The sequence below is a fragment of the Musa acuminata genome, chromosome BXJ1-5, assembly GCF_036884655.1.
Source record: "Musa acuminata AAA Group cultivar baxijiao chromosome BXJ1-5, Cavendish_Baxijiao_AAA, whole genome shotgun sequence".
NCBI lineage: Eukaryota > Viridiplantae > Streptophyta > Magnoliopsida > Zingiberales > Musaceae > Musa > Musa acuminata.
Genome location: NC_088331.1, coordinates 47,737,005 through 47,750,634, shown reverse-complemented (window position 1 = coordinate 47,750,634; position 13,630 = coordinate 47,737,005). Strand labels below are relative to the sequence as shown.

Below are 13,630 nucleotides of genomic sequence, written 5' to 3'. Positions count from 1 at the left end.
TGGAAGAAAAATTATATTGTGATAAATCGTTTTTGTGAATCCATCTGTTTATGAGAAGATTATTACACTTTCTTTGTAAAAGAATTTTTTATGAGAAGAAGATTAGAGAGCTTAATTTGTTTATTTAGTCTATCAAAATTCTACCACTCTCTCGCTTCTGTCTCATTTTCTCTCTCTTCAAGTCTTACCATCATCTTCTTCTCGAAGAGAAGCCATTTTCTAATAAATTGATAAAATTAAGTTCAAGTTGATAGTATTAATTAAACACATATTATTTTTTCAAGAAAATTAATAGTAGAAAAGATTATCTACTTCCCGATGAACTTCATCATTCCTATATAATTATGTAAGTTATTGTCTTTTGAGATAAGATTAGATATGGAATATTTTGAATCTACCAAAGTGATAAACATCATAATTTTATTTTTCTCTTTATGTGAATCAAATAAGATATAATTTAATATTAAATATATTACAAATAATTTAACAGGTTAATCAGATTAGTAACATAATACTAAACAAATCATGAGATAAGATTTATATAAAAAAAATCTTTCCATGTGAAAGATTTTTGCTTGCGTCTTCCTTTCCTCTACCATCGTCATCATCGATCTCATCTACAACCTTTCATCCTCATCTCCATTTTTACTATTCATCGTTTATGTTTGTCCCTCTCCTTTTTACTACTGTCTTCTCCTCTTTTTCTAGTCTCTCTTTTTTATCTTTCATCATATTTGAACTTAAAAATTCTTAAAAATTATATAAAAAATAGATTAATAGTAATAATACTTACATCATAATTTGATAAATGGTGAAAGTTTGAGGTGATTAAGATAAACTTTATGGTGTTATATTTGTAAATAAATCATGTTATACTCGATTACATTACAGAATCAAGAAACTATTTATCGTATTTCTAGGTAAGAGTTCATGGTGACTTAGATAAATTTTATGATGTTACTTGAGTTGTTTTCACACTTAGATTGTCAGATGAATTTAAATACTTGCAAAATTAGATTATAAAAGTTGAATCCGAATAAGTTGATATAAGTTGAATCTGAATTTAAATACTTGCAATATTAAGAAGATATAAGTTGATACTCTTTTAACATTTCAGAAATTATAAATACTCAAATCGTTAAATGATTTTATACGAGCGAATAATAAAATAATATTAGTGAATTCTCATATAATATTAATATTACTGTTATATCTAATAAAATAACCACAATCAACCGTTTTGAAAATATCGAGAAAAAAAAGTAGACATTCTCGCGTGGATACTCATATACAAAAGGCTTGGCGAGGTGATTTATTTCGGTGCATGTACCATTGCTCGAAACCTCCTCTCTTTGTAGTTTCATCACACCAAAGGATTCAGAAATAGTCCTCGGTTTTGAGTGGTCAACTTTCGATGTAGAAGATGATCTTGTAAAGCTGAGACCTATTCATTAATTAGAATAACACCGTGTAAGATACTGATATGGCGGACGCGATTGGCCATAACTAGGGGGTCCCCTTGTGGGACCAGGCGTCACGACCAATTAGCCTTGCAGGAACGAGGTCAACCCGCGCCTTATGACCTCCCTGCAAACTTCAATGCATTCGCCTACCACTCGATGATCAAATCATTCAGAATTGACACAGCAACACAACTTGTTGTTTATATAAGGATTACCTGATCGACAACAACAAGAGATAGAGATAGAGAGACAGCGAGGGATCGATTCAAAACGTAGAGTGCATCGCAGGGCCTTGCCGTCATGTCGCTTCGTCAACGTGCACATCTTCCTGCCCATCCTAAGGCTGCTCAACGGTTGTTCCAGCGGACGAAGAATCCACCATTTTGTTTGCAAGAACTGCGACAGAGACAGAGGACTTAGTGGCACATAAAACTGGCGAGAGAGAGAGAGAGAGAGAGAGAGAGAGAGAGAGAGAGAGAGAGAGAGAGAGAGAGAGAGAGAGACGTCCGCTTGCCATCCCGGGGCCGCCGATGTAGCCGCCACCTATGTCGGGGCAAAAGACGTAGCAGCTGGTGCATGTGATTATCCAGTGGCCATTCTTGCGACAATCTTCGTAGCATGCCTTTGGTTCGAGATCGCAGTCGACTCCCGAGTCTGTTCCGGTGGATACATCCACCAAGAGGAGCAAGCACAGCGCCAGCACCACCATGCGCCGGGACGGCAACGCCATGTTCGATGTTATCTCTACCTTTGTCGGCCGCTCCTCCTTCTTCTTCTCTCTCTCTCTCTCTCTCTCTCTCTCTCTCTCTCTCTCTCTCTCTCTCTCTCTCTCTCTCTCTATATATATATATATATATATATATATATATATATATACACACACACATATCCATGGTTGCTTTGCCTTTTAGCTCGTCTCCTTGCGTCCACTGCACCAGCGTTTTCTTAGGCAATAAGTTGGCTATTCTTCGCTGGTCTTCGGTGATTAAAACACTGCAACCTATTTTTGCCCAAAGCCAACAGCGTCGAATCCGCCAAAAGTCTCCAAACTTTGCTTTGTCAAGTATGCATCTTCCAATTAATGAGAGTTTTAACCCCAAACTAATCTGGTCATCGTCATAAATCGTTGTTTCAGCATTTGTTTGTTTATTGTAGAGTTGAGTATCTATATATGTACCTTTGGCATCATACACAGTTGATTCTTTTAATTTTAGATTTTGACAGATTATCATAAGATTTTTATATTAGAATCTCGTTTTCATCATTTATTCTTCATTAAAATAATACAATCTTATTTGTTATTGATCGGTAGTTGCTAACACAGTTAAAAATGTTCACGGATGAACTAACATTTTTATTTAAAAGATGACATATTAGAAAAGATAGATGACATAAAAGAAATTAATAGTAAATAAAATACAACATATACCAAAAGAAAAAGAAAACCTATTATTTATACATATTTGCTTACAAAATGTTTCATTAAGGTTCTGTGTTAATTCTATAATTATCAATTATAAATGTGCAGTAGCACTTTGGCTATCTTATGTGACGATAATATTCTAATTCTTGTCGAGTAATCGACTTTAATTTAGAATTTTTTATTGAAAATACTGAAAAATCATCTAAAGTATGGTCATCACAAGTAGATGCATCACATGACATTGAATGTGTGGTTTGGAGGGTTTTTTTTGTTTTGTTTATAAAGACCTATAAATGAGAGTACGAAGAAAAAAAATATTATGATAAATCATTTTTGGGAATCCATCTGTTTACAAGCAAGTCATAAAATCTTGTTTGTCTCTAACAATGTCCCATCATTTATTTTTTTTCCTTTTTTTTCTTTTAATAGATTAATACTGATCTTGGCATCACCACCAAGTTTTTTTTCTTCTAAAAAAGAGCTGTATTGTTCAAATATTAGAAACACAAAAATAGCTTTGTCAATCAGAACACAACAAATGATATAGGTAAGAGGATCACTCCTCTCTTTAAAATTATGTTGATTTAGTTATCCTTATGTATTGACAAGCTCAGATCATTTCCCTACTCAACAAGAAGACTTGTAAAAAATATAATATTTAAATAAAAAATATTATTTGGATATAAGAAAGCTAACGAAGAGCCTCATAATTATGACACTTTCTTTGTAAAAAAAAATTGTGAGAAAAATTATAGAGAACTTAATTTGTTTATTTAGTCTATCAAAATTCTACCACTCTAATTTTGTCCCATTTTCTCTCTCATCATTTCTTATCATCATCTTGTCGAAGAGAAGATGATTTTGGAATCGATTACGATTAAAAAACCCCTCAAAATGGGTAAGATATGAACTCCAAAGTCTTTCTTAATAGTCTTGATTACGATTTTGGAATCGATGATTTTGATTTCCCAAAATCAGAAAGGGCAAGGGTTGATTTTGGAACTAGAATATGACAGTTTCAATTTTTGACTAGTATGGTTCAGATAGTTCGAATAATCATCATCATCATCATTATTATTATTATTATTATTATTATTATTATTATTATTATTATTTAATTTAAAAATAAAAAAAATTATAAAAAATATTTTTAAATAAAAAATTAAAATTATGGAACTGACAGTTTTGATTTTTTGAACTTATGAATCAAAACCAAACTAGTCGAGGCTAGTTTCAGTTTGATTTAGAACTAGTGAATCATCAGGTTAGTTCGATTCCTGACTCGATTTGATTTAGATTCAAATGTATGATCTATTTCACATACAATAGTTAATGGTTTAGTTAAATGTATAATAAATTTTTATTTATATTTTAGCAAATATCTCAATAGGAATAGTAATTAATCACTCTTCTTCGATATATAGGGAACAAAAGGGTCGTCCAAAGACCTCTTTTAGTAGTATTATATGACACAGAATTGAAGCCCAATATTTCATATGTGCACGCACTCACTCGTCGCCTGCATCCACTGTGTTATTTCTAGAAAGGTATACTGTATCATCGGAGAACATACGTAGAGTGTGTACATTACGTGTGTGTATATATATATATATATATATATATATATATATATACTGTACCATCGCACTGTTTACGTATCGATGGAGAAGCAGGTTAGAGGAGGAAGTCACAGCAATAGTGAAAGGGTGGGACAATATGGAATTATGCAGCAGAAGCATTGGATTTTACAGGTAGCATATAGAAGTGAAACAACTACAAGCGAGAGAAGAGATGGTCGTTGGCCTTCTTATCCGGAGGGGTAGCCATCCGTGTCCTGCTCGGGCTCACAAAAGAAGCACGCCATGCAATGGACTCTCCAATAGCCTTTCCTCGTACAATCATAAAAGCAGTTGTCATGTTGATTGCAGTCGACTCCATAGCCGGAGGATGCAACCACCAAGAGAAGCAGGCACAGTGCCAGCACCACCATGTTCCGGGACACCGTCGCCATGTTCGATCGACCCCTACCTTCCTTGTTCGTCCTCCTCCTTCCCCTCCTCTTCTCCCTCTCCCTTTATATACGTCTCTCTCTCTCTCTCTCTCTCTTCACTATTGCGCTGTCTTCATATTCTGTCTTTGCATCGACCACGGGACCGTCTTTGTATGTGTTGGAATCTGGCTATTCTTGGAGATCTCCATCTCGGGACTTATCGTCATCAGAAGTTGGAACCCGGATGAAGCTGGCCAGCAGGCTGGACATACAAAAATGATGTGGAACCCCATCGAACATGCCAACGCCAACGGGTGTCATGTCTATATATATATATATATATATGTATATATATATATATATATGTATATATATATATGTGTATATATATATATATGTGTATATATATATATATGTATATATATATATGTGTATATATATATATATGTGTATATATATATATATATATATATATATATAAACTGCTCTGGTGGATTTGCACTATAACGACCATTAATAAATATCTTAATCACTGAAAATTGATGTTGTTCTCGGTGCCTGTGAACCTAATTAGCCATGCTGCTGAGACGTCGATCGGTGGCAGTACTGCCGGCAGGTAACGGAGGAAGGCTTTCAGTGGATTCAACAGAAGACTGACAGATAGTCTCATTTGGAAGCTACCAGCATACTGTATCAACTCCGGCAATTATAACTGGGGATATCTGAAAGATGAGACAATTATTTCCGGAAGCAGTGATTTAAGACGAAGGACAAACAGGGGACCGTCGAGGGACGACGACAACATATTCACGGGGTGCAGTCTTTGGCCCACCGCATGGCCCCGATGCCTTGGGTCAAAGGAAACGATAAAAGAGACACATGTGCTCTTCTTCCATCAAACACCAGCTCGTCCTGCGCCACCGGACCAGCAGGGGAAAGGACCAGCTCCACACAGACGAAGAATATTACGTGATGCACACAGAAATAGGGCATGGAAAGACGCCAAAAGACAACCAGAACAGAGAGCGACAAGAGAGCGTGTACATTAACCCATTTCTTATCCTTTTGTGATGCATTCTTCCATCACCATTTCATTTGATCCTTCAGATTATGTGTCTCTCGGATGGTATCAGAAGGCTGTGTGTTCATGTCGTATGCTTCATCGCATCCATTTTGAGAATAACTGGTTGATCCTGCCTACGCCACTTCACCTGCATAGGATTCGATTTCATCGGTGACTCCATGGTCCCAAACATAGGAATTGCGATAACCACTGGCACCGTTGACCTTCCAAAATAACATTGTAATAAATCATTATATGTTGATTTTTATTTCTGAAACATCAAATCAACTGGAAACCATTCAAAACCCGGTCTAGAAATCGGATCCTGGGTCAAAGTCAGCGGAGATGTACAGGGTTTGATCCGTTAGATGTAAAATCTCACCAACAAGAAAGAGGAGCGGTTCCAACTTACCCGTTCGCTGCCCGCCTTGTGTTTGGAGTAAGCTTGGGTGGGACCCGCACGCGTGGTCATATTTGTTAGCAGTCATAAAGCAGGTAGATTTGAGCGTCACGTGGATCAACCGTAAACGTTATAGTAGTTTAGTCAACCCAAATCCGGCAACTGCTGCCGAGGAGAGAGAGAGAGAGAGAGAGAGAGAGAGAGAGAATAAGGATGTTGGTGTGTTGGACACTCCTCGATGGCGCATTAACTCCTCACACCTTCTTCTCCTTCGTCGTGCTTCATCGGTCCATGTGCAAATGCCAACACGCTCGCTTATTTATTGCACGTCGCTCGCTCTGAGCCGTCAACTCTCCCTCGTCACCGCCCTTGTCTCTCTCTCTCTCTCTCTCTCTCTCTCTCTCTCTCTTAACGTTCAATCTCTGTTACGTTGTTGATTTTTCTGGTCTTTCTTTGGTCTCTCTCGCTGTCTGAACCTCGCAAGCCCGTGAACGCTTCAACCATCTCGATCTCGACGTCCTTCTCGCGCCGGTTCCGCCCCACGCTTCCTCTCTTCTCTTCTTCCCTCCTAATCTCCCCCTCGCTCCTCAGCAGCTGCTGCTGCTGCGCCCCTGTTCTTGTTCGAGTCCTTGATCTGCGTTGCCACAAATCCTATGCGAAGAACCTTGGATTCTACTCTGTGAGGAGAATGCACTACAACAGCAGTCGATCGTGCCGCAGGGAGGAGCCCCAACCTGCGGTGGCATACGGCCGCGATCAGGTCTGGACGGATCCAGTCCGCACGGAAGGTGTTGCATTCTCTCTCTGTCTCTCTCGGGTGGTAATCGTTGCCTGGCCTCTTAAAATTTGGATCTTTGGAAGGTTTCATGGGTTCTGAGGACAGGATTCCTCTGAACTCCGCGGAGCCGATTCCGTGTCGCTTACTGAAATCTCTGTTTTGTGACCGCGTCTTGGGATCAGTCTGCTGTGTTCCATTTCTTGGTGTTATATAAGAAAAAGAAACACTTTTTCTTGTTCCGGGAAGATGTAGCCTCTGTGATCAGGACCTTCCAAGTCGTTCCATTCTAATGCGTGATATGTGCAAGATCTTGTTAATTTTTCCTTTGCTCGAGGAGAATTAATATTTTACTTCTTGATTATAGACAATGAAGGACCACTAAGATGCTATGGCTTTGTTTTCTTCTCTTTTCTTTCTTTCGTCACAAATTGATTTATAGTTCCATCTCTGGAATTCAGCATCGGTTTTGCTACCAAAAAAAAGTTCATTTTTGTACCCAGTTTTCCATTGTGAAGTTGTGGTTAACTGTGAAGCTCATTTTGGTAATTCATCACCGAAAGGATATGAGATATCGTTCTTGCAGGCTGTACTTTTAGTCTTATGGTCTGCCATATATTCTATGGAGCTTTAGATGGTGTTTTCCTCTCTTGTTTGTTGGTACAAATTGTTTTTCTCGATGAGATTGCAATTGTTTAAAGCTGTACAACTATAATTACATGCTAATTAAGCTCGATCTTATTTGGTTCTGTTGTTTACTGTCTTATGACTTGCTGACAACTTAAATATCTCTTTTTTTACTCCACACTCTAAATTGTAGGAACTTTAAAATGTTCTAAGAAATAGGAATACTTGGATTTTATTTTCATTTAACGAGGGCTTGTGTTTGTCTTGAGTTTTGCTGAATTCTTGCTTACTTTGGTTCTGCCTATGGCACTGAGTTACAGAAAGACGATTCATTCTGACTTTGCCTTGTGATGGCTGGAATTTCGTTATACAATCTGATGCGTCTTCATAGCATTTAGTTCTTTTCGTGTCGTCTTGAGAGGCCTAGAAGCATGCTGTCAAAATGTTCCATAGATTGGTGTCCAATTTTAGGCACTTCAATGCATTTTTCAGGACTCCATGTGTATGTCTGATCGGTCCTTGTGAAATGCAGTTGACAAATAAAGTTATCTAACCTATACACAAAAGAATTTGTACAACAAAAATTAGCGAAAGGTCCGGACTATTCCATTGTGCTTATTCTAATTTGCATCAACGTTGTTAATATTGAAAATCTCTAGAAACTATTTTCCAACTACACCAAATTGTCATGTTATAGCTGGTATCAGTGTTTTGTCAAATTTGGCGGCTTGCTTAGTGTCATTCACTGTGAAGGTGATTCTTCTAAATGTTCAGTTGGGAAAATGAATGATAATGTTCAGTTGTAATTCTGATACATTTCACTTTTTGAAGAATGTGAAGAATTTGTTACCATATGTGAAGCATGTCCTTGTACATTCCTACTATTAGGCATGTACATGTCTAGTCGAATGTGTTAGCTTGCTTAGCCGGTAAAGATCTTGATAATTTATCTTAAAGTTCTGGACTTATATCCCGTCTTCGTCGCTTACCCCTAGTAAAAACAAAAACTGGACCTAGTCTTGAGAAATGTAGCCTTTCTCACTTAGTCTATTGATGGAAAAAATATTATTATACACTTCTCGTAGTAGTAAGATTCTATTTTATTTTGTAGCTTTTGCTTATATAGTATTAATAGATATTCTTACTAGATTCAAAGTTTATAAAAACTCTGTTGTGTAAAGATTATAAGATTTTTAGTTCCTCGAAGTGCCAAAAATTTCTGATTGTTGATTAGATGAGAAAAATGCCCTTAGTTTTGTTGTTCTGTACCTGATCGTTGTCTGACATGACATATGGCTGAATTTTTTCAAATTAATGATAATCTCAAGATATGAAGTTCTTATTACAGGGCATTTCCATTCCAGAAAATGGCCAAATGCTTCAAGGATTGCATTTGATTCTACTCGTGACATTGGTTCTTGTGCAGGAAAAAATTCTGTAAGTGTGCATTTCCTTTTTAGGTTTGTTGTCATAAATGTTGTTGTTTCAAGGAAATTGAAATTTCAACAATTTGCCGGTGATAATAGCCTGGTCTTATGACCTATTATAAAGCATAAACATTTGTAAAGTCCACTAATGCTACATAAGCCATAGGTAATTACTGTTCATATAGGTTATGGGCATGATACTCTTTTAACTTTTACTGCTAGATTTTCTTAGTTTTTGTAGTTCTTTCTGTAATGAAGGCTGCCAACTTGCCATGTCTTCTGATTTTTTTTTAATGTCTTTGAATGCAACTGCTGCCCTGTACTGACATGTTTTAGTGCTTCGGTGTTCCCAGTTTGCTCTTGAGATTAGTCAAAACTTATCTAAGAAAGCTGGAGAAACTCCAATGAAAGAAGCAATAGATGAAGAGGTATCAAAAGAGAAAGACATTAGGTGTCCTGCACCAAGTTTAGTTGCAAGACTAATGGGTCTTGATACACTACCCTCTTCGGTTAGAGGATCGAAAAATATGGAAGATTGCTGCAAAGCAATACCGTCAAAAAGTACATCGGTGAATTGTATATGTATACATCCTAATGACCGTTCACAATTTAGAAGCACCGATGAGAAGCAAGAGTTCAAAGATGTTTTTGAAGTAACAGAAACATCCAAGATTAAGAAGCATAAGAACCACACTAATAGCAGGAAAATGCTTGGCTGTAGAGGAAATGAAGCTGGAATGGATCTTACGAATCAGAACTCCAGGGATGCAAAATGTCTTTCTAATCATGATCTGCTTCAAAATGGTAAAACTTTCAATGATGCATTTGAAGTCTCGGACTTGAGCAAGGATCTTTTCGTGGAACTTCTCCAAGATCCCAATTCTTTTTTAGCAAAGCATAATGTAGATCTGAGGCATGCACCACTGTCACCTCATCGAAGCAAGATCACAATATTGAAACCGTCTAAAGCCAGTAAACATTGGAGCAGTGAAGATTGGTCAGAATCATTTAAATCGGAAAGAAGGCCTGATAGGTTCCTTCATATGCATCAAGAAAGCACAGGTTCAATTAAGATGAAAACGGCAAGCCTTGGCAAACACTCTATCAAAGAAAACAATGTTTCTCTTTCATGTAATTTATCAGCATCACTACATGCAGCTAGAACCAGAACTTTTCTTCATCCTGCTCGCATTGTTATTTTAAAGCCAAACTTGGAGAAAGCCCAAAAGATTGCAAGGGGTGATTTATTTACCCATGAGAACAGTTTCATTTCCAAAAAATGCAGAGAAATTTTAGCATCTGGAATTCAGGAGCTGCACGACAAAGATATACAGAAGTTCTTCTTTCACACTGAGGTATTGAGCCACAAGGGTTCAGTAGAGATTGCTAGAGAGATTACAAGAAAAATGAGGCACACGATAAGCAGTCAAACCAAAAAGAACTTTGCCTCACAAATGAATCCCTATGCTAAGAGTGGAGACTCATTTATCATGCCAGGCATTGTGAAGCTCAACCACTCAGAGGCCTTTTATCTGTCTACTGACAATTTTGGCCAGTGGAATAACAGCTTCAGCCCTTCATCTTCATATTCAGCTGAATCTTCTGCGAGCATGGAAGCTCGAAAGCGTCTGTCTGAAAGATGGAAGATCACTCACCAATTTAAGAATACGAAACTTTGTTCTCGAGGCTCAAACACACTGGGTGAATTGCTTGCGCAATCTGATAGAAAGACACCAAAGGCTACTCTGGATTCATTAGACACTAAGAAAGTTTCAGATGAAAAGTTGTCCAAAGATGAGATACTTGAAAGCAAGGGCTACCATTTGGGTATTAGCAGCAAGGACAGCTTGAAAGATGGGAGCTCCGGATTCTTGCCGAGGTTCAATTCACTTCCAGCTTCAAGTATTGTTTATGGAAGCCCAAGACCAAGTGACAGAAAACAAGATGGTGGAAGTAGTAATGATACGATCAAAGACGTGCGACACATGGGATCCTCTGTTGCTTCAGAAGCAAAATGTAGTAAGCCAGGAACTGCAGAAGTTAAGAGCTCTAAGCATCATAATCACAATTCTCGACTAGCTCATCCAGTTGAAGAGGAAAATATGCTACCTGAACGGGAGATTCATGTGAATTCAGAAGGATTGAGGAAGAGCATTCATGTGAAAAATTATTTAGACAACACAATGTTACATCCTGAACCTACTGATTATGCCATTACCATCAGAAAAAGTAGTGCCTCAATTCCCATAGTTGGAGATGACTCACGGCGATTGATCACTCAAGAAGAGCAAGTAACGCAGTCTTCATTTCAAGTGCCATCAGTTCGGAATGATGTAGTGATTGAGGTGATCTTCTGGCGTTACAACTATTTAGTTTTCTTTGATAGTGGAAAGAATCATTTGTGACCAAAAGGAAGCATTCAAAATTTAAGATGATTTATTTTATTAGATTGCTTAGAATATTTCATGCAGATTTTACAGCAAATTTTGTATAGTACAATCTATTAGAAGCACTTGGTCAGATATTGTAAAGTAAGGAAAGATATTGTCTAGTGTAAATTTCAAGTTATCTTGTTGATTTCTCTCTGTGTCCACTAACAGAGCCATTTTATAGATTAGCATAAACTCACAAGTCAACTTTTCTTAGCCATGCTTTGTTTTGTTGGCATCCCTTTTCCAATTTCAATTATAATAAAAGGATAGAGCCTATGGCTCCAAATACATGATGCCTCTCCTGAATTATTATGTAATCGGTACCTAATAATTCAAACAAAGAATGCAGCAATGCTTAATGGTTGTAAGCCATCTTCCATGCCTTGTCAGGTATCAATCGCAATGAACTTCAATCTCTTCATTTGGCAGATGGCAAAAGATTTGCATGCTTTCATCTGTCTAAAGTAGGAAACCATTGTCACCTCCATGCACACAATCAGAATCTTGAAGGGGACGAACACTAATTATTCTGTTAATCTTCATTAGTCTGTGCATGCGTTGTTTTATGACTCTTAAATTAAGTTTGATCTCATCTCCATTACTGTAATAAATGAAGTGTGCTTCTTATATCACTCCGTATCTCAAAAGTAAACTATTTTCCTTTGCTCCAGGATATATCAAGTGACCATCCTCAAGTCGAGCGGCTTCAGTTCGAGTATGATCCATCTGAATCACTTCCTCTAAGCTTTAAGGAGCTCGAACTGCCAAGTCCAGTCTCAGTTTTGGAGACTCCGTCTGAAGAAGGAAGCACTACAGGATGCCTTGAAAGATTAAGTGCAGATCTTAAAGGCAATAGAACAACCTCATCATTGCCTCAGTTCTCTCCTTTAATTTTATCTAGATTGACCGTGTCTCTGATTTTATTTTACTTGACTGCAGAGCTTCGCATGAAACTCGAACTTCTAAAACTGGAGTCGGTGGATACGTACATGCCGACCACCAACAAAGATTATACAGGAGACGATCATGTGCCCCGGTCTTCAGGGGCGATAAATCGCGGGGAATTCATAGATGACGATGATAGGGACTTTGCTTACCTACTCGACATACTTGTAGAGTCAGGAATCCATGGTGTTGATGACAACAAGCTCTCGGATGCCTGCTACTTGCATGGCTGTCCTGTGGACCAGATGGTCTTCCATAAACTCGAGAAAAAGTACAACGGGAATGCATCATGGTCGAGATCAGAAAGAAAGCTGTTGTTTGATCTTATAAATCGCACCCTGGCAGGTTTCATCACCAAATGCATGGATGTGAACCCAGGAGTGAGATCGAGGATTCATCTGCGAGCATGGAACCGTGAAGGCCTTGCGGAAGGTCTGTGGCAAATGGTGGTCAAGCTAAGGAACGATCAGGACTGCAATCGGGAAAATAAGGTCCTGGATCCGGGATGGCTTGGTTTAAGATATGATGTCGATTTGATCGGTAGAGAGATGGAGAGGCTACTAAACGATGAGCTCTTGGAGGAACTTGTAAGTGAGTTTGCAGGAGCATAGTAGAGCTATGCTAAATCTGCTTTGCTAAAGTAAGTGTGGTCAAGTGCAACAGACTCACTGATCCAGCAACCGCGAGAACAGTGACCGAGATGGAGATGGAGAAGCAGATCACAAACTTCCAAGGAGTCATGTTTTCTTGGAAAATCATGTAATGCTGACTCTGTCAAATTTAGATTTGTATGTATTTTATTACTGATTCCTCATGGGATGCATTGAATTGATGGTTGCGACTGTGCCATCATGCTCGCTTGCTATGTGAAGAAAAGATTAGCGTCAGCTGGTTTTCTAGTGGATGTAAACATTCTACCCGGAGTTTGTTCTTGAATAAGCAAGCTTCTGTCTCAGCCATGGTTCCGAGGACATGATAGATTGCTTAGAATCTGATCATTTAGATTAGCCCCATAATTCATTATACAAAGCTGAATGCTTTTCAGAGATAACATACAAACAAAAAAAGAAACCAACCATTGAGAT

The 13,630-nt window shown here is 37.9% G+C and overlaps 1 protein-coding gene across 1 annotated transcript; it reads left to right on the top strand.

Moving 5' to 3' along the window:
• The first annotated feature begins 6,582 nt into the window (after positions 1-6,582).
• On the top strand, positions 6,583-13,444 carry LOC103986152 (uncharacterized). The gene is made up of 5 exons (XM_009404065.3): positions 6,583-7,127; positions 9,090-9,178; positions 9,522-11,513; positions 12,272-12,449; positions 12,540-13,444. The coding sequence occupies exons 1-5, from the start codon at positions 7,028-7,030 to the stop codon at positions 13,154-13,156; spliced, it is 2,976 nt and encodes a 991-aa protein (XP_009402340.2). The 5' UTR covers positions 6,583-7,027; the 3' UTR covers positions 13,157-13,444.
• Positions 13,445-13,630: the final 186 nt, after the last annotated feature.

Excerpts from the sequence above, each read along its gene's own strand:
- LOC103986152 (XM_009404065.3), top strand. The coding sequence starts at position 7,028 with ATGCACTACAACAGCAGTCGATCGTGCCGCAGGGAGGAGCCCCAACCT. Across the intron at positions 9,179-9,521 it reads CTTGTGCAGGAAAAAATTCT|TTTGCTCTTGAGATTAGTCA; the intron begins GTAAGTGTGCAT and ends CGGTGTTCCCAG. Across the intron at positions 12,450-12,539 it reads ATTAAGTGCAGATCTTAAAG|AGCTTCGCATGAAACTCGAA; the intron begins GCAATAGAACAA and ends ACTTGACTGCAG.